This window comes from Babylonia areolata, chromosome 24 (genome assembly GCF_041734735.1).
Source record: "Babylonia areolata isolate BAREFJ2019XMU chromosome 24, ASM4173473v1, whole genome shotgun sequence".
Lineage (NCBI taxonomy): Eukaryota > Metazoa > Mollusca > Gastropoda > Neogastropoda > Buccinidae > Babylonia > Babylonia areolata.
In genome coordinates, this window is record NC_134899.1 from 36397338 (window position 1) to 36422611 (window position 25274).

The following is a 25274-nucleotide window of genomic DNA, read 5'->3' on the forward strand; positions in this document are numbered from 1 at the left end:
AGCAAATAAATGTAAAACATGAAGACACACTCACACATACACCCACACATGCATAACAGATATGCACCAAACATGCAGTTTCACAGATATGAAAGCACAGTCAAACACATATAAACGTACACTTTGTGAGCTCCAGCACACACACACACACACACACACACATTACCCTGCACCTCCTATACCCCAGGCTCATCCACACGGCGGTGTGTGTGTGTGTGTCGTGCGTGCGTGTGTGTGTGTGTGTGTGTGTGTGTGTGCGTTTCTGTGTAACAACATCAGGGCTTTCCAGCCAGCACTGCAGGACAAAGTGATCTTGGGAACCCTTTTCCCCCCCAACAAATACCCTGGCTACATCAAAGTGCGTTTTCAGCCAGAGGTGTGACGTCACGTAGAACATGCATTCATTTGACGCATATAAATTCACAGCACCGATAGCAGTAACAGCTAGACAGTCAACCAGGATTTCAACCGGCGCCCTTCAGTGGTTACCACGCCACCCTCCACGGACCAAGACCACAGCCCTGAACAGCTTGACAGTTTTAAAGGCATCAGCTGCTCGTTAAAGCTGACCAGTGCGGCAACACGGCGTAACTTTGAGAGGCTCAAGTTTAACTCACTCAGTACGGCCAGTCCTCTCTTCAGTTCTCCTCTACACAGACCCCTCGGATGTCCAGTGGGTGTCTGAATGACCCAACCTTCAGCTTCCGTCGTCAGAATTGTGATATTCTTTGTAACATTCAACTCTTCAGTATAAGAGCCTTCCGCTTGCAATATTTCGATGATGGTAACTGGGGTGAAACGCTGTTAACGTCGTCTCTTTCGCCGTTCGTATGCAGAGAGTTAAAAAGCCGTCGGCACATCATGTACCTTGAACCTGTTTGGGGGAAGGTCCACAAAGAGTCTGCTCCATTTCGACTGAAGAAGTCTGCACATTGTCGGCCGTTTGGTTTCTTTCAAAGACAGCAGGTAATAACTGTCAGACACTTTATCAAAGAATTGCAGATTTCTCTCTCGTTTTGGGGGTGTTTTTTGGTTGCTGTTTTTTTGTTTGTTTGGGTTTGTTTTTGTTTTAGTTTGGTTGTTGTTTTTTTTTTGCGAGGGTGTGTGTGTGTGTGTGGGGGGGGGGGGGGGGTTGTTGTTGTTGTTGTTTTGTTTGTTTGTGTGTGTGTGTGTGTGTGTGTGTGTGTGTGTGTTTCATCTCGTGATCAAATGAAATCAGTACACAGCCCGGCCAATGCCGGCAGGTCTCATCTGCCAGTGTGACTCCCTCGTTCACTTGATTCTCCTGAGAAAAATGCACCCGCGTTTCACACTCATTTCAGTCTACGGTATGAATCCTTTTTTTTTTTTCTTCTTTTTTTTTTCTTTTTTTTTTTTTACGGAGGATATTCAGCTTGCTCCCTTTGTGGGCTGTCTGTTGAGACTCTTAGTCTCGGCTGAACGTTAATCTCGCAGCCAGTAGACAATATCTGAATTCCCCGGAATCATAAACACCTAACACAAAATAATCAGTAGCATTTTCCAGTTCGCTTCGTCCCACTGCATTTAACCTGTCGCTATCGTTCTGGTTGTGTCCGAGTGTTCACTGTGGATAGTCCCCCGGTTGGCCCGACCGACGGCCCCGTCTCACTTCGCCATCACACTCCCCGGCTTTCCCCGTCGGCCACATCGGTCACGGCTATCTGTGGTCGCGGCGTCATCGTTAAACTAGGATGTACCTATCCAGTGAATGCCTGTGACGTACGTCAGTCAATCGATCTTATACTGACGTTGATCCTACATGCGTTTTGACGTTTCTCAGCCGGTGTGTGCATGGTCTCCGTGAAAGAAATGTGATTTTCATTTGTACTCTTATTAAGTTTGACTAATTCAATACATCAAGTGATTATTCATTAATGTTTTTATATAGTCTTAAACCGCCGCGGCTGTGTTTTACTTATGACTTCTCCTGATCAGTGCTTGCACGGCATTAAGTTGTTCCCTTGTGTGTCAGTGTGTGTGTGTGTGTGTGTGTGTGTGTGCCGGTGTGTGCGTGTGTGAATCAGCCGAATCACGAGAATCAGAATCATCTTTATTTGTCAAGAAAACCATAAATGAAAGGTTTATATACACAACAATAAATGGTTAAAAAAAAAAAAAATAATAATAATAAACTTGTAAGGTGTTCCCGTTAAAACGTGACGTGTTCTTTGAAACATTCATATATGAACTGATTTTTGCTAGTCGATTTTGCACGGGGTCGTATTCACACCCGGCAATGACTGACAGTATCAGTAAAATAAAAAATTGTAAATTTAGACTATATATCTGTTAACAAGACTCCTCGCAAATGTTCATATCTCAGTAACGCATTTGTCACGTCAAGAAAATGATACTCATCTTCTCAGTAATGCTCCACAGGTTTCAGTTTGCATACTCTTGCATGTTTTTTTTTTTCTGTACCCGTGTGTATCAATCAACCTCTTTCTATTTCTGGATCGTGTGCGCTTATGCCAAGTCCGCTGCACATGGCGGACGGTTCTACTGATGCTCAGTTTTTCTCACTGAGTAGATCAGACATGGTTCAAGTCTGTATTCCGGGCTTTAGAAACATTATTGTAGAATGTTGACTTAGATTTATATTACTTTTTCTGCTTTCTCTCAATAAATTTATGTACCGACACTCAAGTTTCTTTAAGAGCGCAAACTTTAATCTCAGTCGACATTCAGTGTACCCGGGCCGGCGGGCTGGTTCAGTCATATGTGATCAAATTCATGTGAGGGAAGAACGGATTTAACAAAGTGAAGCCACTTGTTATCTTTTGTGTTTTAGTTGCTTTTAAGTCCTATCATTTTTACAATGTTTCATATACGAATTCTGATGTGACTCCGTTATATGTATCCAAAACGAGATCAGAATATGACAGACGATTTTCATGTCAGTGCTCACAGGAAACCTTCCCAGTTCATCTGGTGCCGGAAGGCTTGATGCTTTATTGTGTACACCCAGCAGTCGTTTGCAGAATTTGATATGAAGATTTTCATGAGGAAATGTTGTCACAAGCGGCATTTTTCTAAAAGCTCACTGATCCAGTGAGAGCGGAGTCAGGTGTTGAATGTGTCTCTTAGTTGTTCAGTTTACGGCATAGGGAAACCACAACTCTGCCCCATGTGACAAAGGGGTTATCAAAGAGTCACAGTGTGTATGTAAAGGCTCCCAATTGCATTAGTGTGTGTGTGTGTGTGTGTGTGTGTGTGTGTGTGTGTGTGTGCCGTGCGTGTGTGTTTTCTACTGATGTTTTTTTTCCCCTATGTAGCTTATCAACACCATGCTTGTGTCTATGATATACTATATATATATATATATATATATATGTGTGTGTGTGTGTGTGTGTGTGTGTGTGTGTCTGTGTCAGTGTGTGTGTTATTCAGTATCATTTACTGTACCCGCGGCACCGCGGCATGCTCATGCCGCATGCACTGAGAATTGTGTACGCATGTTACACACGATGACTTTAAGCAGCATTGCGTAGTGCATGCAATGACATAATAATGTATATAATGTAGCACTGCATAGTGTAGACTGTTTCATGGCGGTGACTGGATGTAAACACTGAAGCCGTCGGACTGGATCGCCCGGCAGTGCGACTTATCTATTATCCTCGAAAATAACCTTAGTTTTGTCTTGTATTGTCTTGTTTGTAGTAGGCTCACGACCCAGTGAGTATCCAGCATAATCATTATTTTGATTTTAAAAGAAGATAAAATGATAATTTGACCACTAGATCTCGATCCGGGCGGTAAGAGCTGAGGCCATCTTGTACTGTACTGATTTGCTGGTCTTTTTACACGGATGCTTTGGCAAAGTCCATCACCACGACATCAGTTTGCCCCTGCACCCACCCACCCCCATCTCCCCTCTCACACCCTCTCCCCCACCCGCCCAGCCTCAATATCAGCAGTTAACTAATCAGTCCAGGAATCAAAGAAGCTGTTCGTCTCAGTCGCACACGAGGAGTGGTGTCAGCAGTTCGAAAGCCACTATGTCGCAATTAAGATATACAATCTACTTTGCACTGACAGTAATGGGGAGGAAAGAAAGGAAGATAAAGAAAAAAGAAGAGAGAGAGACAGAAAAAAAAGAAAGAAAGAAAGAAAGAAAAATGTAAACGAATCAACTGTCTAACAACGACCAACTCGCGAGATTTGTTATTGTGCTTCTTTCCGGTGAAGAGACAATTCTTGTTGTCGATGTGAACCAGCGGCAGATAATGCTGAGACTCGGAAGTGAAAAACTCACTTGGTGACGTCATCAACACGTCGGTGTGGACACCGCAGGTGAGACACAGTGACTGACAAAAATCATAAGCCCTCTTTTTTGTTTTTCGTTCGAAGTCGTTAACTACAGACTGCGAAACTGTTAACAAGCACGTTTCGCTATGTACGGCACTGCATTTTTAATCAGGCCAAATAACACTGACCTTACCATTGTTTGGTTTCGAGCAGTTGACAAAATGATTAAAGATCGATATTCTGCACTGCGTTTCACGTTTTTATGCTTTTGGTATCATATAACTTTGCAGTGTTAATGTTGACAGGTACACCAGACTGCCACTCAACAATTCAAAGAGGTTTCAAGACAGTTTGGTCTGACTCCAATATAAAACACCAAAGGAACGAACAATCTGATAGACATTTTTCTTGCAGGGAAAGTAACCTTAATCACCGACAATGCATCAGGTGCATGTCTCAACATTCCGCGAAAAATGCATCCCTCTTACCCCACAGGCAGCATAGTTAGTTTCGGCCATGCCAGTTTTTTTCATTTTTAATGGAGCACCGAAAACATTGAACACATTAATTTGAAAAGCACGTTCACACATGTTTTGAACTGACATAAGCGGGAGGAAGAAATAATCCGGAAATGGAGAAAAAGAATTAAAATTAATGGCAAAAGAGAATATAGTTTTCGACTCAGTTGACATGGATTAGTTTCTCACAATCAGACACTTCTGACATTTTGAAACTTGCTTTCAAAAGATCACGTTGTGCACAAATGTGAAGAACTGTCACATCTAAACCAAGACTGTTTAATGAACCACATTAATATTTAACACAATTACTGGGTGACCAAACTACAAAATCTGCTCTGTGCCTTGAAGCAGTGAGACATTGACAGTAGCATGCATTGTACTTGTAGTTGTGTTCAGTACTGTAAAATAAACTTAAGTGATTTCTGTTACAGATAAATACAGACTAGACTGATGCATTTCAGAAAGGAACGATAGTGCAGTTTAGTTTGTCAAATATCGTAAAATATGAAATGCTGGCTGTTACAATTTTTTTCAACCTGTAAAGGTTTCTAAATTGTGTTCTTCTGCCCCATCTCTCCCCTCCCCCGCTTCTCTTTTACCTTCTTCACATTGAAGTTGTCATATAATATTGTGTTATTACATGTCCATGACTATGATTTAAAAAATATTTTTTCCAATCAAATTTCCTCTAGGGAAATCTGTGTTTTTGCAACCCAGTCTGGACTAAATGATTGTACAGTCACTTTTGATTAGCTCTCTCCATGACACTGTTGTCTTCACTGCAGCATTTGTGTGTGTGTGTGTGTGTGTGTGTGTGTGTGGTGCTTGATGAAACAGTTGTGGTATGCAACAGCTGGTGGTGGTTTGGTGGTGTTACCACTCCATCAAGATCACCATGATCTCGGCAGAGACGTATCAAAAGCAGAAAACATGACATACAGCTGTGGTAACTTTATTAACTTGTTTTTCTCTCTCAGTCTCAGGTACACACAGTAGATTTTTGCTTTTGTGCTTGCTTACTCAGGATACGTTGCTCATGCTGAGATAAAGAAATTAACTCTGTGAATGTGATTAACAAAAAATAATTACATTTTATAGGTGTACTTAAACTCTTAAGCCGAGGTATACATGTGCACGTGACATTGCAAACAGATAAGTTGTAGTAACTACTTGTGACACATGTATTGGTTTGTGTTCCAGAATCAAGTCATTTCAAACAGATAAGGCATAGAAACTATTGGTGACACGTCACTCACCCTTGTATGCTGCAGAATCATTTTTATTTTAAATAGATATGGCATAGAAACTATAGGTGGCACATGAGTACTCCTGTGTTGCAGAATCAGGTCATTTCAAGCAGATCAGAGATAGAGAAATATCAAGAACTGTTGCCTTGGTGACATGTCATATTCCCCTGTGTGTTGCAGATACATTCACCATGGCAGAGTCCCACCCAGTGCAGCTGTCCGGCGTGAAGGAAGACGACAACTTTGAGCGTGACCTGCAGGAGATGCTGGATGATGGGCCAAGTCTCAACGAAATTGGTTCCACAGTCCAAGGTGGCACACCCAACTCCATGAGCGCCTCCTACTCTGGCCCATATGGGAGTGCGAAAACCGACGGGGGGACGTCGTCTCAAGGCAGGCTTACACGCTCCTTTACTGTCCCTCCTGGTGTGTTTTCTGCAGCTTTCTGCTATTAACCTCACACACTGGCTTTGTAATGCTTTCTGAAATGATGAGAAAGAGTATCTCTCAGCTGTTTGGAGTTTGGAGCTTTCAGGGTCTGGTTCTGGTCATTATGGGTTAGTAAATGAAATGGGGAATGGCTTGAGAGATATGATTTAGTTTAGTCTTTTTTTTTCTCTCTCTCTCTCTTGCCATGTTCGCTTCCCTCACACTTTTATCTTCTCCTTCCTTTCGCACACACAGAGTGTATGCATAAACCCGTGTACACATGTATGCATGCACGCACGCACACACACAAGCATGCACATGCTCGCACACATACACACATATGCGCAAGCGCGTGCACGCACGCACACACACATATACACACAGTATGCTACACTACACCACACCACACCACACAGAAAAACCCAACCCAACCCTTCCCTCCCAGGCTTTTCATCCTTACCAAACCATGTCAACCTTAATTCTGTTCTCCCTGTCTCCATGTTCTACCCCATCCCAGCCAGTAAGATTAAGAGAGAAGATAATGAACAAGGGTGTATCTACACTTTTATTTTTTTGGGAAAAAAAAAGGCCCAATATTAGAGTAGGAGTTATGGTTGAGCTTGACATTGATCAAATGGTTGATATCAAGGTGTGTTCGAAATGCAAAATACTTAAATATGTTTAAAATGCAGATGAGGTCAAGGAGTGTCTTTATGTATGTATATGTGTGTGTATATATATATATATATATATATAGTGACTTATTGTATACATATCTCTTCTTTCAGACAAAAGCTTAAAATTGTGAAAAGCTGAAAACTTTGGTTTCTGGCTTTGTCTCTCTTTCAGAATTGCTTGCCTACAAGCCCTGACTTGTTCCCCCTTCACCAAAAAAAAAAAAAAAAAAAAAAAAAAAGAGAGAGAGGAGGGAGGGGACCCATTTTTAAAAATAAAAAATACAAACAATTATGTATTCAAACTAACTGAATGGGTGGTACTGAGAGTCACTCTTCTTGAATAGGTTTCTGTATAGAATCTTATTCCCCAGTCAGCCAGAGCCCTTGGGCTTGAAATTAGCTGGCTTGGCTAAGCACAGCACGTCTGCAATGACAGGATGAATTTTACTTGCAGATTGGAAGACATTCTTGTTTAGAGTGTATAACTGAATAGGTTGGATGGAGATACATCATGGATCATTTGATTTACATTTCGTCATAACTTCGTCGACTTTTATTTCTGTATTGTCCTGATTGGCTCATCATCATGGAGGAAAATTATTTCTTGGTAAAGAACATATTGTTTGTGTGTGATAAATTATGAATATAAAATATGTACAGTTTACTGTTGTTCATACTAGGGATATATAATTAGTATGAAATTTTGACTTGCAGTTGCATCTTTTTTGCAGTTTGTATCTTCAGTTAACTGTAGTTCTTGGCTTACATGAACGCTTAGGCAGCTGAAACCTGTGTTTAGCTTACTGACTTGCTGCGATGTGAAGAAGAATGGTAAGGAGTCAAGTATGAGTTAACAGTGCTACACACCTGTGTCCATCACTTGCTCTGAGACACAGACAGACAACTGCAGTCATGTGTTGTGTCTGGCCTTGATGTGCATTCAGGTGTGGCAGGTATGATTACCGATGACTGATCCTGTGTGCACTCAGCTGTGTCCAAGGTATCGCCCTGCTCTGACCTGGAGCATTATCGCCCTGCAAACGTTGTCTGGGCTAACAAACATACTATGCGGTTGCACTTGTGTGTGCTGTCTTTGTCCTGTAATGGTATGCTTGGTCTTCAACACAGTGCCAAATTTCTAGTATTTTCTTACTTAGAAATAAACTGTCAGTAATGGCAGACTTTTATTTCAGTCAGAAGGAGTGGAGACTTAAAACGCTAAAAAGATTTCTGAGGTTAAACTTTCACAAAACTGCTGTGCTTTTTGTTTACTGTCATGTGCTTTGTCTGTATTGCAGGCTGGATGTCTGTTTTCTTGTCGGAGTTTGTGTTAGAAAATATGAACTAGTTCACAGATAACCTGCTATATGGCTGGAACATAGGGAAGAGAATGGGGAAGTTTGGAGGAATTTGCTAGAAGGAATCAGTTTCTGAAAAAAACTTTTCTTTTTTTTTCTTTTCTTTTTTTATTAATCATAGACTTGCCTCTTTCACTTTGCTCATACTGGTAACATGCTTTTTCCTTAGCAAAAATAAAACTGAAACTTTTCCCCTTGAAGCCCTTAGTTTTTGACAGTCATCAAGATCTTCCACAATTGTCTCCTTTTATGTGTGCAAGGCAAGAAGTAAACATTAAATTCAAGGCTTGACCATTTTTTGTGGGTCACATATTGATTTCAGTCTAGATAATAAATTGACGAGGCATGTGTGAGTGACACTTAGTCAGTGTCATTGTGCTGTGACCTGTCTATGCAATTTTATCTTGGCAGGTTTCTTAATAACATAATTATACTGTAATCTTATCTTTTGGTCACTCTCTTTTATATGTCTTTTTGATTAAGTATTTTCTCACACGTTATCTTGCTTTTATCACTTATTATCCGAGTCAGTTGTGTCATACTCTACCTTGAAAGGGCCTCAAGTTGTAGGACAGAAGGAGTGGGTGTGTGTGCGTGTGTGTGTGTGTGTGTGTGCGCGCGCACGTTCATTGTTCTGAACAGATGAAAAAAAGTTCTTTTAATATTGTACTTGTAGTTTATTTCCATGGCACAGTCTTTGCTTTTGTTCTCTTATCTCATAGCAGTTGTATTTTTTGTAGTTACAGATATGCAAGGTAGGAGCTAAGTAATTGTAGCTCCCTCCCATCCCCCCCGCCCCCCCATCCCCCACATATAACACACACACATATATCACACACACACACACACACACACACACACACACACAGTGACACACACACATCAGGTAAATTCTTCCCTGACAAGCACCCAGTCAGGTTGTCCTTGTTCACAGCATCTTTTCTCTTGATATCATTAGAGGTTTAACAGTTTTTGGTAAATTGTTCTATTACTTTATATTTATTCTTTGAAAACCGCACATGTCTTAGTGTGTATCACAAGGATTTTTTTTCATGAACTGTTTGAAATCTGGATTGTTTGAAATAAAATTTGCTATTTCCAGTTATGAGTTAATGTTTGAAATTAACTTTGCTGTTTCCAGTTAACAGATTGTTTGACTTTGAGTGAAATTGATTTGCTATAATGTCCTTTTAATACTACAGATTGTCAAGATAACTTTGCTCATTCCAGCTTGCACTTGCATCAATTTGGATCAAAGTTCTGTGTTTTGTGTGTTTGGTTTCCCTACCAACTTCAACTTGTACATGTAGTACTACTCTCACAATACCTGTCCTGACACTGACTTAAAGTATTCTTATTTTTATGATTTTTACAAAATTATTTAATCGATGTATTGTTACTTTTTTGGATAATCATAAAGCAGACTGGTTGTAAGTATGAATTAAATATGATGTAAAGGAATACCATATAGAATATATATACATGTAATATTTAATGTATACTCATTCAGTTTCGGGATTATTTGGTAAAGACATGATAATACTGTTTCTCTCTGTGGTCTTAAATGAGATCCATTTGCTGAAAATGTTGAAGTATTCAGCTGTTTCCTGATTTGATTAATGGGTAACTCGACAGTGAATGTGTGTGTGTGTGTGTGTGTCTGTGTGTGTGTGTGTGTACATGTGTGCGTGTGTGTGTGAGAGAGATTTTAGATTGCATTTTTTGATGTTGTTAGTTTTGTAATACTAAAACAGACATTTTTTTTTTTTTGCATACTTTATGATGGCTTTTTTGAAATTACTGTTTTAAACATTTTTTCTACAATAGTAAAAACAGTTTTATGGAACTGTGTTCCTAAGTTGATAAGACAAAAAGGAAGAAATGGGAGAGTCCCTTCTACATGTGTACATACATGTGCATGCCTGCATGTGCATCCACATCAGTGCATGTTTTATTCATCCTGATCCATCCATCCATCCATGCATACATACACTACAGCTAAAGCTCTGCTATTTGAATATAAGGTAAAATAAAAATAACTATTCCAAGACATGATGGTGCCTTGATGATATGCTGTATCAGTCGATTGTCAGACTTTCAACCCTAAGAATTGGTACTTTTGGCAGTATACCAACTCTTTTACTTCTTTCCCACAGCATAAGAAAATCCCTACATATATGCTATGAATTATAATCTTTCCAGTCCTTACAATGGTTTATATTAAATGTGGAAGGTATGGCATGTGATTAGGACTTATACTGGGTGCATCTTGATTGATCTTACTCTCAGAATGTTATGGTTTATATATGCATGATTTGCAAGCCTCAAGTTTCATCCTTTCTCATGCTTTGTGGAAGGATAGCATAATCGCCATACATTGGAAAGACACATTCAGCAAAGTGCTTGAGTAGCTTGGTTTACTAGGAAGGTCTTTCTGATTTGAATGAAACATATCAGTAGCTGTTTGTTTCATGTTTTGACAGATGCTTTGTGTTTTACTTTTATGTTTCTATGATTATTATTATTATTGTTATCATTATTATTATTAAGATCCCAATGATACCAGAGTAAACGGAAATAGCTTTTTAATTATATTTGTTCACGCTTAGTGCAGTGATCTTTTGAGAAAAAAATGTACAAACTACAATGTAGACATTGGGAAGGCAGATTTTGATGTTGAAGACATAATTCTGAGGATGGTTGTGGCTGGTGTTTAAAAAAAAAAAGTAATTATTTTTTTGGTACCATCTGAATATGATGTTTATTTCAATCAATTTGTATGGATCTGGTGAAAACTGACAACTGCAAACAGAAGTGTACTCTTTGTGAGTGTGTGTGTGTGTGTATGTGTGTGTGTGTTATGCTGCTGGTCAGGCATCTGCCTATCGGGTGTGGTGTAGCGTATATGGATTTGTCTGAACACCGTGGTGCCTCTTTGAGAAAATGAAAATGTTATGTAATGTGTGTGTCACTCATGTGTGTGTGTGTGTGTGTGTGTGTGTAGTTAGAAAACTGGATGTTTCTAGATTGAGAACTAATGACAAAACCCAATCATTGGCTTGACTACCATGGGTTCCTTCCCAGAACTTAGACATCATACACTGTAATGAGCAAAGTGGAATAGCAAGCCAAGGGTTGGACAAACCTTTTCAGATAAATTTATAAGCCTTTCATTGTTCATACTCAAGTGTTTGGAAATAGACGTTTAACTCTGAAGTTTGCAAGACAATACCAAGGAACCCATTAAAGCGTTCTGCCAGTATATAGCAGCTGGATGATTGAAGAGATTTGACTGCAGTGTCAAGTTGTCTTGTGCCTTTGCAGCTGAATTTGCATCAAGTGTTACAGTATGCAATATGTTAGTCATGTGTGTATCTATGGGTGATTAGCAGGCACTTTGGACCAGAGCAAAGCTATGCAATAACAGCCTGATAAAAACTGCATGGAGTTTGTAGTATACTTGTGTTTTACTGGTTATATAAGCGAAATCAGTTTTGTCCTTGTAACCTAAACTTGCTCTATACTCGTATCTGTACCATCATTGCTTTCACAGCTTGATAACGCCAGAAGATTGTGATACACACAAGTGACAAGTAGCACTGAAAAAGATCGCATATTTATAACCTTTAAAAAAAGAGTAAAATACACAACAAAGAGTAAGCTTGATAAAATCATCATTTCACTAATTAAAGCATACATGTGTACACACACACACACACACACACACACACACACACACACATATATATATATATATATACACACACACCAACTGATATTATGACACTGAAGAATGAACACACATTCAAATATCACTCATAGTAATCAGTTGAAAGATGTAAAATTGAAGACTGCAAATACACTAATAACTGCAGGTTGTGTGCATGCTGTTCAGCATGATATATCCAGTTTCCAAACTTTTTATCAGAGTGGTGTTATTCATTCAGCAGTGGAAATGATACAGGCACCATCAAACAAACATATATACAAACAAAAAAAAAGATTATCATCATGCTTCTCACAACTCTTTTCTTTTCCCTCTCTCTCCCCTCATGTCCTCCAGCCACCAGCAACATCCCCCTGTCAAGCCCCCAGAGCAACGGGGACTTTGTGCCCAAGTCTATGTCAGCCTCGGCCCACTCCAAGTTGGAGTCCATAAAAGACTGGTCAGTGAACACCTTCAAGTGCACACGACAGCTGCTCTCAGAGCGCTTCGGCCGCGGTTCCAAGACGGTGGACCTGGAGATGGAGGGCAAGATCGAGGGGCTGCGTGACACACAACGCAAGTACGCCAACGTTCTGCGCCTGTCACGCCTCCTGACGCAGCACTACTACCACGTGGTGCAGACGCAGCGCCTCCTGGGGGAGAGCTTCTCTGAGCTGGCTCAGAAGTCGCCCGAGCTGCAGGAGGAGTTCCGCTACAACTCGGAGACGCAGACGGCCCTGGTCAAGAACGGGGAGATCTTGTTGAGTAGGTGGATTGGATGGGTGGGGAGTTGTTGGTGTTTGTGTGTTTGGTTATATGAGGGGGAATGTTTGTCTGTGTGGGTGGGTGGGTAGGTGTGCAGTTGTGTGTCTGTTTATGTATCTGTGTTTGTGTACCCATGTGTGAATGTGCACATGTGTGTGTTTGCATGTGAGTGTGAGTGCATACATATGCATGTGTGTGTGTGGTGTGTGTGAGAGAGAGAGAGAGAGAGAGAGAGAGAGAGAACGCACTAACATGCTAATGCACGTATGTGTGTGTGTGTTGATATGAGAATAGCACTGGCTGGGATTCGTATTTGTAGCATGCCTTCGATTTTTTTTTTTAAACATGAAGTGATGACTGACTTTCATGGTCATAACATTGAGCTTAATTTGTGTGTTGATAAATAAGCTGTTTGTACAAATCTCATGACTGACTTAAGAAAGTTGTGCTGGAGAATGTTAAAGATATTTGTCTGCAGTTTTCTGTGACGTCACAGTTCTTTGTGCTTTGTTTCAGGTGCGTTGAATTTTTTCACATCCTCTGTGAACACTCTTTGCAACAAGACAATGGAAGACACGCTGATGACGGTACGACAGTACGAGAGTGCAAGGTGGGTGTAGGGTAGTCATCGATACATTATTTGTGTGTGTGTGTATGTGCGTGTGTGCATGTGTGTTTGAGATTTGTTGCTCTGTCTGTGTATCAAAAGGTTAGAAAGTTATTGTTGTCCATATCAAGTGTGTGGAGTTTTTGTTATGTCAAAGTTAGAAAGTCATGATGAAGATTGGGAAATTTTGATAGATCTGTATGATGATGGAACAGTAAAGTCCCTATCAGCGTGGCCTGCTTAAGGTGGAATTTTTTTTCCAAGCCATAACTTTTAAACACTTGTTTAATTACACATACTTAACCGTGACCCAACTAGTGCAGACTCCGGCAGGGGTCTGACATTCCTGTCCTGTGCAAACTACTATCCGCCTATGCGGAGAAAAAGAGAGCAACTACGGCCGATAACCTCCCGGAAGTAGGTAACCTCCCCTTTGTCCCGCTAGCTAGCGCCCACACTTGTTTCTGATGGAGAGCAAAAAATTAATATGGTTTGGATCAATATATCGAATGAACTGATAAAAATTTCCCTGCTTTTCCATGTTCAGTTTCATTTAATCCCTCTAAAACATTTTATTGATTTTTTTAGATCAGCAGTAATGATACGTTAGTCATGAAGGCTCAGCCTCTTGTTTTTATACTTTTTTCTTTTTTAATTAGAATTGATTATATTGTATAATGTATATTTTCCCCTCAGACTGGAAAATAAGTAATCATATTGTAACAAAAACTGACTTTTTTAAAATTTTTTATCCCAACAGACTTGAGTACGATGCCTATCGCAATGAACTGGAGCAGCTGCAGCTGGGACCCAGAGAGAACGCCGTGTCATCTCGTGTGGAAGAGAGCAAGCGCCGGTTTGAGGACCACAAGATCAAGTTTGAGAAGCTCCGGGCTGACGTCAACATCAAGCTCCAGTTCCTTGAGGAGAACAAGGTATGGGTTGGCGGATCCAGCCTTAGTGCAAAACAACAACAACAACAACACCAAACATGCGTCAGCTCCAGGCTCTTTCACACTAGCTGTCATCCCAATGTCTTTTCAGTCAACTTAAAATCGGTAGGATTGCAAGTCTTCTGGATTTCTGGATGGGACAAATTTTATTTCATCCACCTTTGAATCCTCAGAATTTTCTTTCTGTTATTTCTGGATTGTTGCGGGATTAGTGGAAATTTGGCTTTAGTAGATTGCTTGTGGCTATAGGACAACAATATTTCTTGTCCTCAGAAGAAAAAAAAAAGGAAAAACTTGTTCAGTTGGTGACATGAACCATGACTCTTTATTGGTTATCTTGTCTCAGAGTTGATTTCTGTTGGAAGTTTTCAGTATGCAATAGTTTTGCTATTTTATTTTTATTTTTTGAATGAAGTGTGACCATTAAAACTGAGGAAAAGTGGGGAACAGGATAATAACTTAGTGTTTTCATGTGTCCTGAATGAAAGTCATGTGTACCATAGTGGTCATTTCAGGTGAACTAAACCCAGCGGTCATGTGCATTGTGGTTGTGATTTCAGGTGAACTGAATCTAACAGTCATGTGTGCTGTAGTGTTTTCAGGTTAAGTAAAGAGTCAGATGTCTTTTGATGGTGATTTCAGGTGACATAAAGTCATGTGCATTGTGGTGTTTTCAGGTCTTGAAGACTCGTGTGTACTGTGATGATTTCAGGTGACCTGAAGGAGTCATGTATACTGAGATGTTTTCAGGTGACATAGTCATGTGTATTGTGATTTCAGGTGACATAGGTCATGTGTACTGAGGTGTTTTCAGATGAAGACTCATGTGTACTGTGATGGTGATTTCAGGTGACATAAAGACTCATGTGTACTGTGGTAATTTCAGGTGACCTAAAGATTCTTGTGTCCTGTGATAGTGATTTCAGGTGACATAAACTGATAAAGAGTCATATGTACATATACTGTGATGGTGATTTCAGGTGACCTAAACTGATAAAGAGTCATGTGTACTGTGATGGTGATTTCAGGTGACATGAAGAGTCACGTGTACTGTGATGATGATTTCAGGTGACCTAAAGAGTCACGTGTACTGTGATGATGATTTCAGGTGACCTAAAGAGTCATGTGTACTGTCATGGTGATTTCAGGTGACCTAAAGAGTCATGTGTACTGTCATGGTGATTTCAGGTAACCTAAGGAGTCATGTGTACTGTGACAGTGATTTCAGGTGACCTAAAGAGTCATGTGTACTGTGATGGTGATTTCAGGTAACCTAAGGAATCATGTGTACTGTGACAGTGATTTCAAGTGACCTAAAGAGTCGTGTGTACTGTGATGGTGATTTCAGGTGACATAAAGTCACGTGTACTGTGATGATGATTTCAGATAATCTGAGGAGTCATGTGTACTGTGACAGTGATTTTAGGTCACATAAAGAGTCATGTGCAATGTGGTGATGTTTTCAAGTGACCTAAAGAGTCACATGTACTATGGTGATGTTTTCAGGTGGCATTAAAAGTCATGTGTACTGTGGTGATTTCAGTGACCTAAAGAGTTGTGTGTACTGTGATGATTTCAGGTGGCATAAAGAGTCAGTGTTTACTGTGGTGAGTTCAGGTGATATAAAGAGTCATGTGTTCTGTTGTGATTTCATGTGGCATAAAGAGTCATGTGTACTGTGATGGTGATTTCAGGTGACATAAGGAGTAATGATACTGTGATGGTGATTTCAGTTGACCTACAGAGTCGCATGTACTGTGAATCGTGATTTGAGGTGACCTACAGTCTTGTGTATTGTGATGTTGATTTCAGGTGACATAAAGAGCCATGTGTACTGTGATGGTGATTTAAGGTGACTCAAAGAGTTGTATGTATTGTGATGTTGATTTCAGGTGACATAAAGAGCCATGTGTACTGTGATGGTGATTTAAGGTGACTCAAAGAGTTGTATGTATTGTGATGGTGATTTCAGGTGACATAAAGAGTCGTGTGTACTGTCACGGTGATTTCAGGTGACATAAAGTCATGTGTATTGTGATGGTGATTTCCGGTGACATAAAGAGTCATGTGTACTGTGATGGTGATTTAAGGTGACCTAAAGAGTTATGTGTACTGTGATGGTGATTTCAGGTGACCTAAAGAGTTATGTGTATTGTGATGGTGATTTCAGGTGACATAAGGAGTTATGTGTATTGTGATGGTGATTTCAGGTGACATAAGGAGTAATGATACTGTGATGGTGATTTCAGTTGACCTACAGAGTCGCATGTACTGTGAATCGTGATTTGAGGTGACCTACAGTCTTGTATATTGTGATGTTGATTTCAGGTGAAATAAAGAGCCATGTGTACTGTCACGGTGATTTCAGGTGACCTACAGAGTCATGTGTATTGTGATGGTGATTTCAGGTGACATAAAGAGTTATGTGTATTGTGATGGTGATTTCAGGTGACATAAGGAGTTATGTGTATTGTGATGGTGATTTCAGGTGACATAAAAAGTCATGTGTACTGTGATGGTGATTTAAGGTGACATAAAGAGTTATGTGTATTGTGATGGTGATTTCAGGTGACATAAAGAGTCATGTGTACTGTGAACGTGATTTCAGGTTACCTACTGAGTCGTGTGTACTATAATGATTTCAGATGACCTACAAAGTCATGTGCACTGTGGTGATTTCAGGTAACCCACAGTCATGTGTACTATGGTGATTTCAGGTGACCTAAAGAGTCATGTTTATTGTGATGATTATTTCAGGTGAAGGTGATGCACAAGCAGCTGTTGCTGTTCCACAACGCCATCTCCGCCTACTTCAGTGGCAATGCAGCTGCTCTCGAGGCCACCCTCAAACAGTTCAACATCAGCTTGAAGCGACCCAACGCAGAGAAACCCTCATGGATCGAGCAGTGATGCGTCCCTTGTCTGGTCCGCTGTGTGGGGGGGAGGGGGAAAGTCGCCATAATGTAGACATTTTTACAGACCTTGACACATCTCTGCAGTTTCTTATCATTCTCATGGCCTCACATAAAAAGCAGCCTGAGATCTTCACGGTCACTTCAGAGCCAATCCTGCTGTTTCTTTTGTGTGCATGTGCTTGTGTGTGTGTTTATGGATGTGTGTGTGTGCTTTTGTGTGTATGTATGACATGAGTGTGCTTTCACATGCATGTGTTTCAACATGTATGTGTGTGTGTGCATGTGCATTAAAAAAAAAAATGACATGATTGAAGATGTTGGGCGTCTTGCATTATAGAATGCTCAGATTACTTAGAGATGACAGACTGAAGTTTTTAAGATTTGCGTTGCAGTGAATGGATGCAGACCTGGCCAAGCATTCCAGTTATGCAACTGATGTAGAATGTTTAACAGGTCACAGGTATATCAAGATGAGTAGTGTATTATTTTAAAATTGATTTGTTGTTATAAAGATTCATATTTGTTAAGCGATAATGTTGTTTATGATAATACTGTTTCAACTGATATTAACTAATGATAACGTTTTCGACTGATATTAATAAAGTATGCCTGAAATTGAAACTACCAAGTTGCCCAGATTAAGATGCTTTCATTTTGTTCAGTTTGTTGATGCAGCAGTCAACTGACTGTGTGTGACGTTATGGCAGTGAATTTGATGTGGTGATCCACAGGTAATTCATACTTTTTTTTTTTAAGTAAGTGGATCAGTTACAAACATGTATCACTGGTTTAGGTTTGATATGGAATACTTTTGTTTGAAGTATATAGATCAATTACAAGCATGTTTTGGTTCATTTCCCAAGCATGTCCATCAAGTATAGTTTTAAGGTCTTGGAAAAAAAATCCTTGTGCAAGAAGAAATGGATCGTTTTGATCAAGGATTTCTGGTCCTTTTATTCCCCATTTCTTCTTTTAATCCTTTTCTGAAAAGGGTTTGGCATGAAATTGAGTGTTGAAACTTGATTATGAATGAGGTGAGAGAGGAGCATTCCCTGCATTATGCAATCATGTTGTATGTACTTCCATTCTTGTTTTTGGCTTTTTTGTCTTTATTATAAAATTCCACATGGTATATATAAGACTAGTTTAAGGTGCTTAGTCACCACTGTAACATGCTGAAGAGAAAAAAGGGAAGAGAATTGCACTCTCTAATTTTCATTCTTGATTTTAGTTGTTGTTGTTTGGTTGGTTTTAACTTTATCCCTTAGTTATGGTAGTGATTTTTTTTAAACATAGCAGTTTGTAACTTTCTCTCTTCAAGCCTCGTGCTTAATTTGTTTTGTTATTGCATTTTACATGACTCTTTTGGGTTTATTGAAAATGTTTATGGAAGTGGAAAATTTAAAGTTCTTTCCATGGCTGCAAAAAGATAATGGAAGAATGACCACTTCAGGATGAAAAGGTTTTACTTTTTAAAATTGTTAATTCACTGTATTTGTTATCAAAGAGATTAACTGCATTTAGAAAAAGGAGGAGAAGAAAAAAGAGTGGAGACAAATGAGTTTCAGTTGTATACAATGGTTGGTCCAATTAGTTGGAAAAGTCGTATGGCAAATGAATTTTCTCTTAGCTTGAAATTAGTATATCCCTTTTGTTCCTGTTTGTTCAGAATTTCTTATTGTACAGTCTACTATAAAAATAATAAAGCAAAAGTGTTGTTTGAGATTAGCTACAGGTGCATATCTCATTTGGAGGAGGCTATCGCATGTCCCCATAGGTTATTACATTTTCAGAAAGTGGGGTGAGGCAGTAAGTAATTACCTTCTCTGTCACTGTTGGATGTGATATCAGTTTGCACCTCTCCTCTCTCCCACATCCCTCCCTCGCTTCATGTATGTACCAGTTTGTTCAGTGTAAGTCTTTTCTCGGACATACTGTCTTGCCATGGTTTTTGTTGTCAGTACATTGTTTTGTAATTGTTTTTAGGTGAATTTACATTTCAGATTTGTTTACTTAATCTTTTTTTTTTTTTATTCTTTTTTTTTTTTTTGTAATCTTCTCTTGAATGAGTGCATTATCTTGTATACATTTCCACAAGTATGCTATGTTTATTGCTCTTGGTCTTACTGTATTTTGTGTCAGCCAGTGTATGTTTTGAAGGGACTTTCAGTGCTGCATAAGCCATTTACTCACGAGGCGAATTAAGATATATATAGAGTGCTACTATCTTTGAACTTGTTCATATACTGTTTATCGGATTTTGTTCCCCTTATTTTATAGTTTTGGTTTTGTCTTTGTACATTTTTTTTGTTGTTTTAATTTATTGAGAATCTTTTTGATTAAAATTATGTATCAATAAAAAAAAAAAACTTTTTGTAACCAGAAAAGTGCTTGAGAGATTTGTATTACATTGTTACCAATGTTATATACATCAGCTTTATATTACTGAAATCCAACTAAGGCATATTCTGCATGCGTGGACTTCAACTACCTCAGTTCACATCTTCAGGACCCTCAGTGGAATTTTATATGTGGTTAAATCACTGGCCTGTCCACTGGGAGATTGGATTCCACAATCAACCCACGAGATACTGCCAGTATTCCAGTCAAACCATGCAGTATCTTATGGCCTCATGAGTTGCAGGCTGAACTTGGTGATCACATGACTACCAGACGTATCCCAGTTAGGACTAGTTTGAGGCTGGAATTTTTTCACTCAGATTAAAGACCCAGTTGTGATTTAGAAATAGGTTTTCACATGCATTACGGATTAGTTTAACAACCAAGACATTGGGCTATCAGACTGATTCATCATAGTCCCAGTATGCAATATCTAGGGAAAGATCTAACACTGTTTCTGTCTTTTGTGAAAGGAATCTGGATGGAATCAAGAAATGTTTGCCGTGTGTCTGAAACGGCTGGGCTTGGCTACAAACCACATGATTTTGGTTTGATTCACATCTCTACAATGAAACCCCTTTTTTAATTCATGCTGTTGTTTAGATTCCTTTTTGTGTTTAATATCGTCAGTTGAGGGAAAGAGCTGAAGTATCCTTGTTGCCACTCCCTGATTTCACACACATTTGAGGCACATTTTGCCAAAGGGACATCTCATTCTTTCTGCTACATTCTGAATAAATATTAAATTTCTGAACCTGTGCTCAGTATGTACAATTTAAATAAAAGAAGCAATAATATTAAAACATACTCTGAAAGACAAACTTTATTGTCTGTGTGGCATGAATATTTTTGGAAAAAAACCCAACAATTCTGAAGCAAAATGTTCTGTGCAACTATTAAATGCCAGGCCTGTTCAAGAAGCAATGCTTGTTTTCATATTTCAACAAAACTTAACAAAAAAAATGTTTTAATTGCTAATGATTTTTTCCTTTTGTTTTTAACTTGATCAAAAGAACAGTTTTATACTTTTGTCCTTGGCATTCTTTGAGAAAAATGGTGTGCTTTAATTGTGAATTCATGTTATGTACAACACAAGGGAGATGAGAAAAAAAATCTTCACTGTCTGCTCTACCCATCCAGTTCCCACAAAATAACATCTCTCTTTGGACATCAGTGAATGTATGTTGCCGTCCACGGAATAACAGATTGTAATTTGACATTCTCAGTTCTTATACATCACGTCATTGTACATACCAACAGTGACACACCTGGATGCTCCTGTCACATTGCTTGTCAGTTTTCTGTTGTATCATTGTCATGATTCTTTCCTGCTGGTATTCCAGGATTCATTTCTGTGTTGATTCTGAGGTTGTGGCTTTCATATACTGTTTTCCATCGCTTTGTTTTCATATTATATGTAGATCTTTGTCCTTGTGTATTTTTTCTTGCATTTTTACAACATTGAGAAAATTGTAGTTTATTCCAGTCTTGGAGCAGTATACTGATTATATCGTGTTTTTGTTGATTTTTCTGATCTGTTGTAGAATATGGTTGTCAGGGTTGTAACAGATGACTCGAGCACTGGTTATTGTTTTTGACAATGAGGAGTGTGATATGAAAGGTTCAATGAAACTGACCAGGTAGTGTTCAAAAAGGGTTACAAATGATCTCTCATGGTGTCTATACAATATTGAGATGGTCGGATCAGTCCAGCTAACACTTTCAATTGGTCATACATTCTCTGTTCACTCTCCTCCAAGCCAACATATATTATATTTCAGGAAGGAAAGAAGAAAACAAAAAGAAGGAAATTTGATCCCTTATGTGCTGATTGTGTGCTATGAGACTGGCTGATCAATAGAGTTAACACTGCCACATGATTTTATATTTCCTTTTAACTCTTGTCTAACCACCTTCCAGGGCAGTATAGAACAAAGAAAATAAAAAACACAGCAGTTTTGTCCCAGTCACACTTTATGGCAGTTTGCATGAAACATTCACAAAGTTCTCCAGGTCTCTCTTTGTGTGCATGTGTTAAGAGAGTAAATTTGGAAGAAAATATTCAAGTATACAGCGAAGTCGGGAAATGTTCTCTTAATTTGAACTGTAAATTAAAGATACAAAAGAGGGCGCTAGCCAGCGGGACAAAGGGGAGGTTACCTACTTCCGGGAGGTTATCGGCCGTAGTTTCATTTTCTCCGCATAGGCGGATAGTAGTTTGCACAGGCAGGAATGTCGGACCCCTGCTGGAGTCTGCACTAGTTGGGTCACGGTAAGTATGTTATTTAAACGTAATTTTAGATAGAAAATTTCCTATATCAGATGTCAGTGATCATGTGATTAGCTCCACTTAAAAAAACAACAACAAAAAAAACCCCAGCATATTTCTTCCCAGTATTCATGCGTTTTAATTAAATACTGTAGAACTCCCCAACATCGGCTTCAGTCACTGAAATGCACTGGAAGGGTCACCATGACACTTTGGAGTTTCCTTCACATGATACATTACATGTATTCTTTCACATAGAATATGTCTGGGTAACTTTTTGTGTATAATACTTCATCTTGTTTTAAACACTTCAGTCATGACAACACTTAGGTTGCAATAGATTAAGGTTCGCGGGTCGTGGCGAGATTATTGCATATAGATGTTTGTAAATGTACAGTTTCTATTTGTATGAGAGCATAAATATGTAGGACATGCCTGACCATACCACCATCACAATTCACATGTGTAATTTCATTAATTTGACAGCGACATGTACTATAGATGAACTGGATTGGATTTTCAGCTTAAATATGTGTACATATATAGAGAGAGATGTATATTGCAAGAATTTTGTGAAAATTCTTAGCTGTATGGATGTTGTCTTTTCTTTTTCATTCATGTCGGGCTTCATCATTTTATGTGTATATATAATCACTCTACTTTCCTGGCTTAGTGTATCTTAAGAAACCATATGTTTCATGAGGGGGAAAAGGAATATTTCTTCTTCACTGGGATTTCATGGTTATGTTGTACTGATAGTTGACTGTATGAACCATCATTGTTGTTTGCTTTTGTTGTTTGTTGATCAGTGGAGAAACAACACCGAGTTTTAAAAAGTGGACACTGGCAAATGTGTACATTCATTTTGTGTTGGATTAAAAAAAAATTTGAGTGAGTGACAGCTGATTAAATAATTTATCACCACATACTGCTCTTCCACTATTTTCTGTTGCAATTTTGTTTCTTTTTGTTTTTGTGTTATGTAAATGAAAGTGTGTATTCCTGTGTCAGTTTGCATTTATTTCTGGGAACAACAAAATGTACCAAGTACAGACAGAAGCACTGTTCAGACATGCAGTATTCATGCCTGTGAATTAAGCAATGACAAAATTTTTACTTAAAAAAAAATGTATATGTAACTTATTTTACAGAGTAACTTTCAGTCTCTTTATGCATTTCATCTAAGAAAACTTTGGCCTACAAAAGAAATTTTTTTCAAAATGTTCCGTTTGCTGGGGAAATACTTTATCTAGTATCTGCTAAACTACATAATGACAGAATCAGTTTCTCATAAAATTAAACAGTCCATATTGGGAACTTTTCATGGAATATAGAAGGGTAATTGTTTATTTCAGATTTAAAATGTAATTTCCATTCTCAAGATTTTGCTGTACATCTCTACATTCTTTCAGTTTTTAGCAACTGGAGCTTGTAAATAGAAAGTAAAATATCACACCGTTCCCATTTGATAGGTATGGGTAAAATGCGTTTTTCAGAATTGAATTAGCTGATCACTTGAAAAAGAGATGATCCTCACAATAAGTGCTTTTCTACAGTTTTCCCTGCTGTTGCTTTATTTATGCTTGGCTAAATAATGAAAAGAAAGTTCAAAATCGAAACAATCATTTCTGCGTTTGTGTCATGTACATAGCACAGTAGTGATTGTGTTTTGTGTGTCACATGTGTTTGCGTGTGTGTGTGCATTTTGATCTTATGGTGGGTGTTGATTTTCACTGTTTTGTGTGTGTGTTTTTTTTTTGAATGAACAAGGCTGGTTGGATAGCACTGTTTTATCATGTACAGATTTTAGGATTATTTTCAAGTTATGTTGTAATACAGAATTGGATAATACATTGCCCACCACTGTTCCTGCACTTGTTTGAAGTAAAAAAAATTGTTGGTTATAAACAGGACCATTTTGCAAGATGGCGTCGAGGTTCATATTCACAGTATTTCAGCAACACTTCCAATAACTATTTGCAAATATCGGGGTGGGGATGAGCAGAGTGGCTTTACTGAAACCTGTGCATGTTTTGTGAGTTCAAAGCATTGCATTTACAAAACGCCTTTATTAAATTGTTCATATGGAAATGAGCGTTCAAATGTTTGAACACAGCAGCAATATGGTTAGTATGTACCCCTGTCCATTTTCTTCAGTACTTTTTGGATAAAAATTGATCTCGCATTTGTGAAGAAAATGGGTATCTTGACTCGGAAAGCAACATATCTAAATAAATAAATACACACACACATACATAAATATATATATATATATATAGGTAGGTAGATAGAAAAACACAAAAATCATGCTTACATTCATATAGTTTAGTCTTCCTACAGGAGTAAGCACCATACTTTCCTAGAAAACCATTGTTAGTTGGGCCAGGGATAGGAACATCAGAAATCATAAGAGCTGCCAGTTTCAGTGATGATGTGTTTTTTTCCCTTTGGTGTTACAGCCTTGAAAAAGCCTGCAATTGTGACAGCTTGACAATATTGAAAGTTTATGCCTGGTAGGTCTTTTGATTTCTTTTTTTTTCCTTTTTTTTTAAAATTTCCTTTTCCTTTTAGATGATGAAGGCTTTCAAATGTTTCCATACATTATCCATCAAGAAGAACGTTATGTCCTGAAATTTCAATAATTTAACTTCTCAAGCAGCAAAACTGTTATCTCCATCATTTCAGGAAGATACTTCAGGGTTTTCTTTCCCCACTCAAGATGTACAGTAACACACAGATAAGTAACACTAGTCTGAAAGCCAAAAAAAAAAAAAAGGAGAAAGGTGTTAGAGAAGTTTTCATTGACTAGTCGTTTTTATAGCATTTTCTGTGTGTATGTGGGTTGGGCTTTTTTTTTCATGGAGGGTGAGGGTTTGAGGGAGGTTTACGGATGTGATCTCTCTCAGTACTAGCTTGTACGTTGACTACGTATCACATGTGTGTTGTCTTTGCTTCTCTCTGTGCCTGTGATTTTTATTTCTCATTGTCTGAGACTGGTTTCTTTTTTTATGGTTTTAATCCAAAATAAACAAGTTTGATAACACCACTCACAAGCTGCCTAGTTTTCTGTTGTGTACGTGTGTATGGATGTGGTTATATACTTTGTCTATATGTGTGAATATGTGTATACATGTAATTGTCTCCTTAGTCCTTGC

The 25274-nt window shown here is 38.7% G+C and overlaps 1 protein-coding gene across 2 annotated transcripts; it reads left to right on the forward strand.

Moving 5' to 3' along the window:
• The first annotated feature begins 4241 nt into the window (after nt 1-4241).
• On the forward strand, nt 4242-25165 carry LOC143299097 (arfaptin-2-like). Of its 2 annotated transcripts, none has more exons than XM_076612222.1 (6): nt 4242-4317; nt 6221-6466; nt 12568-12975; nt 13492-13585; nt 14343-14517; nt 17293-25165. In XM_076612222.1, the coding sequence occupies exons 2-6, from the start codon at nt 6232-6234 to the stop codon at nt 17443-17445; spliced, it is 1065 nt and encodes a 354-aa protein (XP_076468337.1). In that variant the 5' UTR covers nt 4242-4317; nt 6221-6231; the 3' UTR covers nt 17446-25165. The 2 variants fall into 2 exon arrangements, with proteins under 2 accessions (XP_076468337.1, XP_076468338.1); XM_076612223.1 differs by having other exon boundaries at nt 6221-6433.
• Nucleotides 25166-25274: the final 109 nt, after the last annotated feature.

Excerpts from the sequence above, each read along its gene's own strand:
- LOC143299097 (XM_076612222.1), top strand. The coding sequence starts at position 6,232 with ATGGCAGAGTCCCACCCAGTGCAGCTGTCCGGCGTGAAGGAAGACGAC. Across the intron at positions 12,976-13,491 it reads GAACGGGGAGATCTTGTTGA|GTGCGTTGAATTTTTTCACA; the intron begins GTAGGTGGATTG and ends GCTTTGTTTCAG. Across the intron at positions 13,586-14,342 it reads CGACAGTACGAGAGTGCAAG|ACTTGAGTACGATGCCTATC; the intron begins GTGGGTGTAGGG and ends TTATCCCAACAG.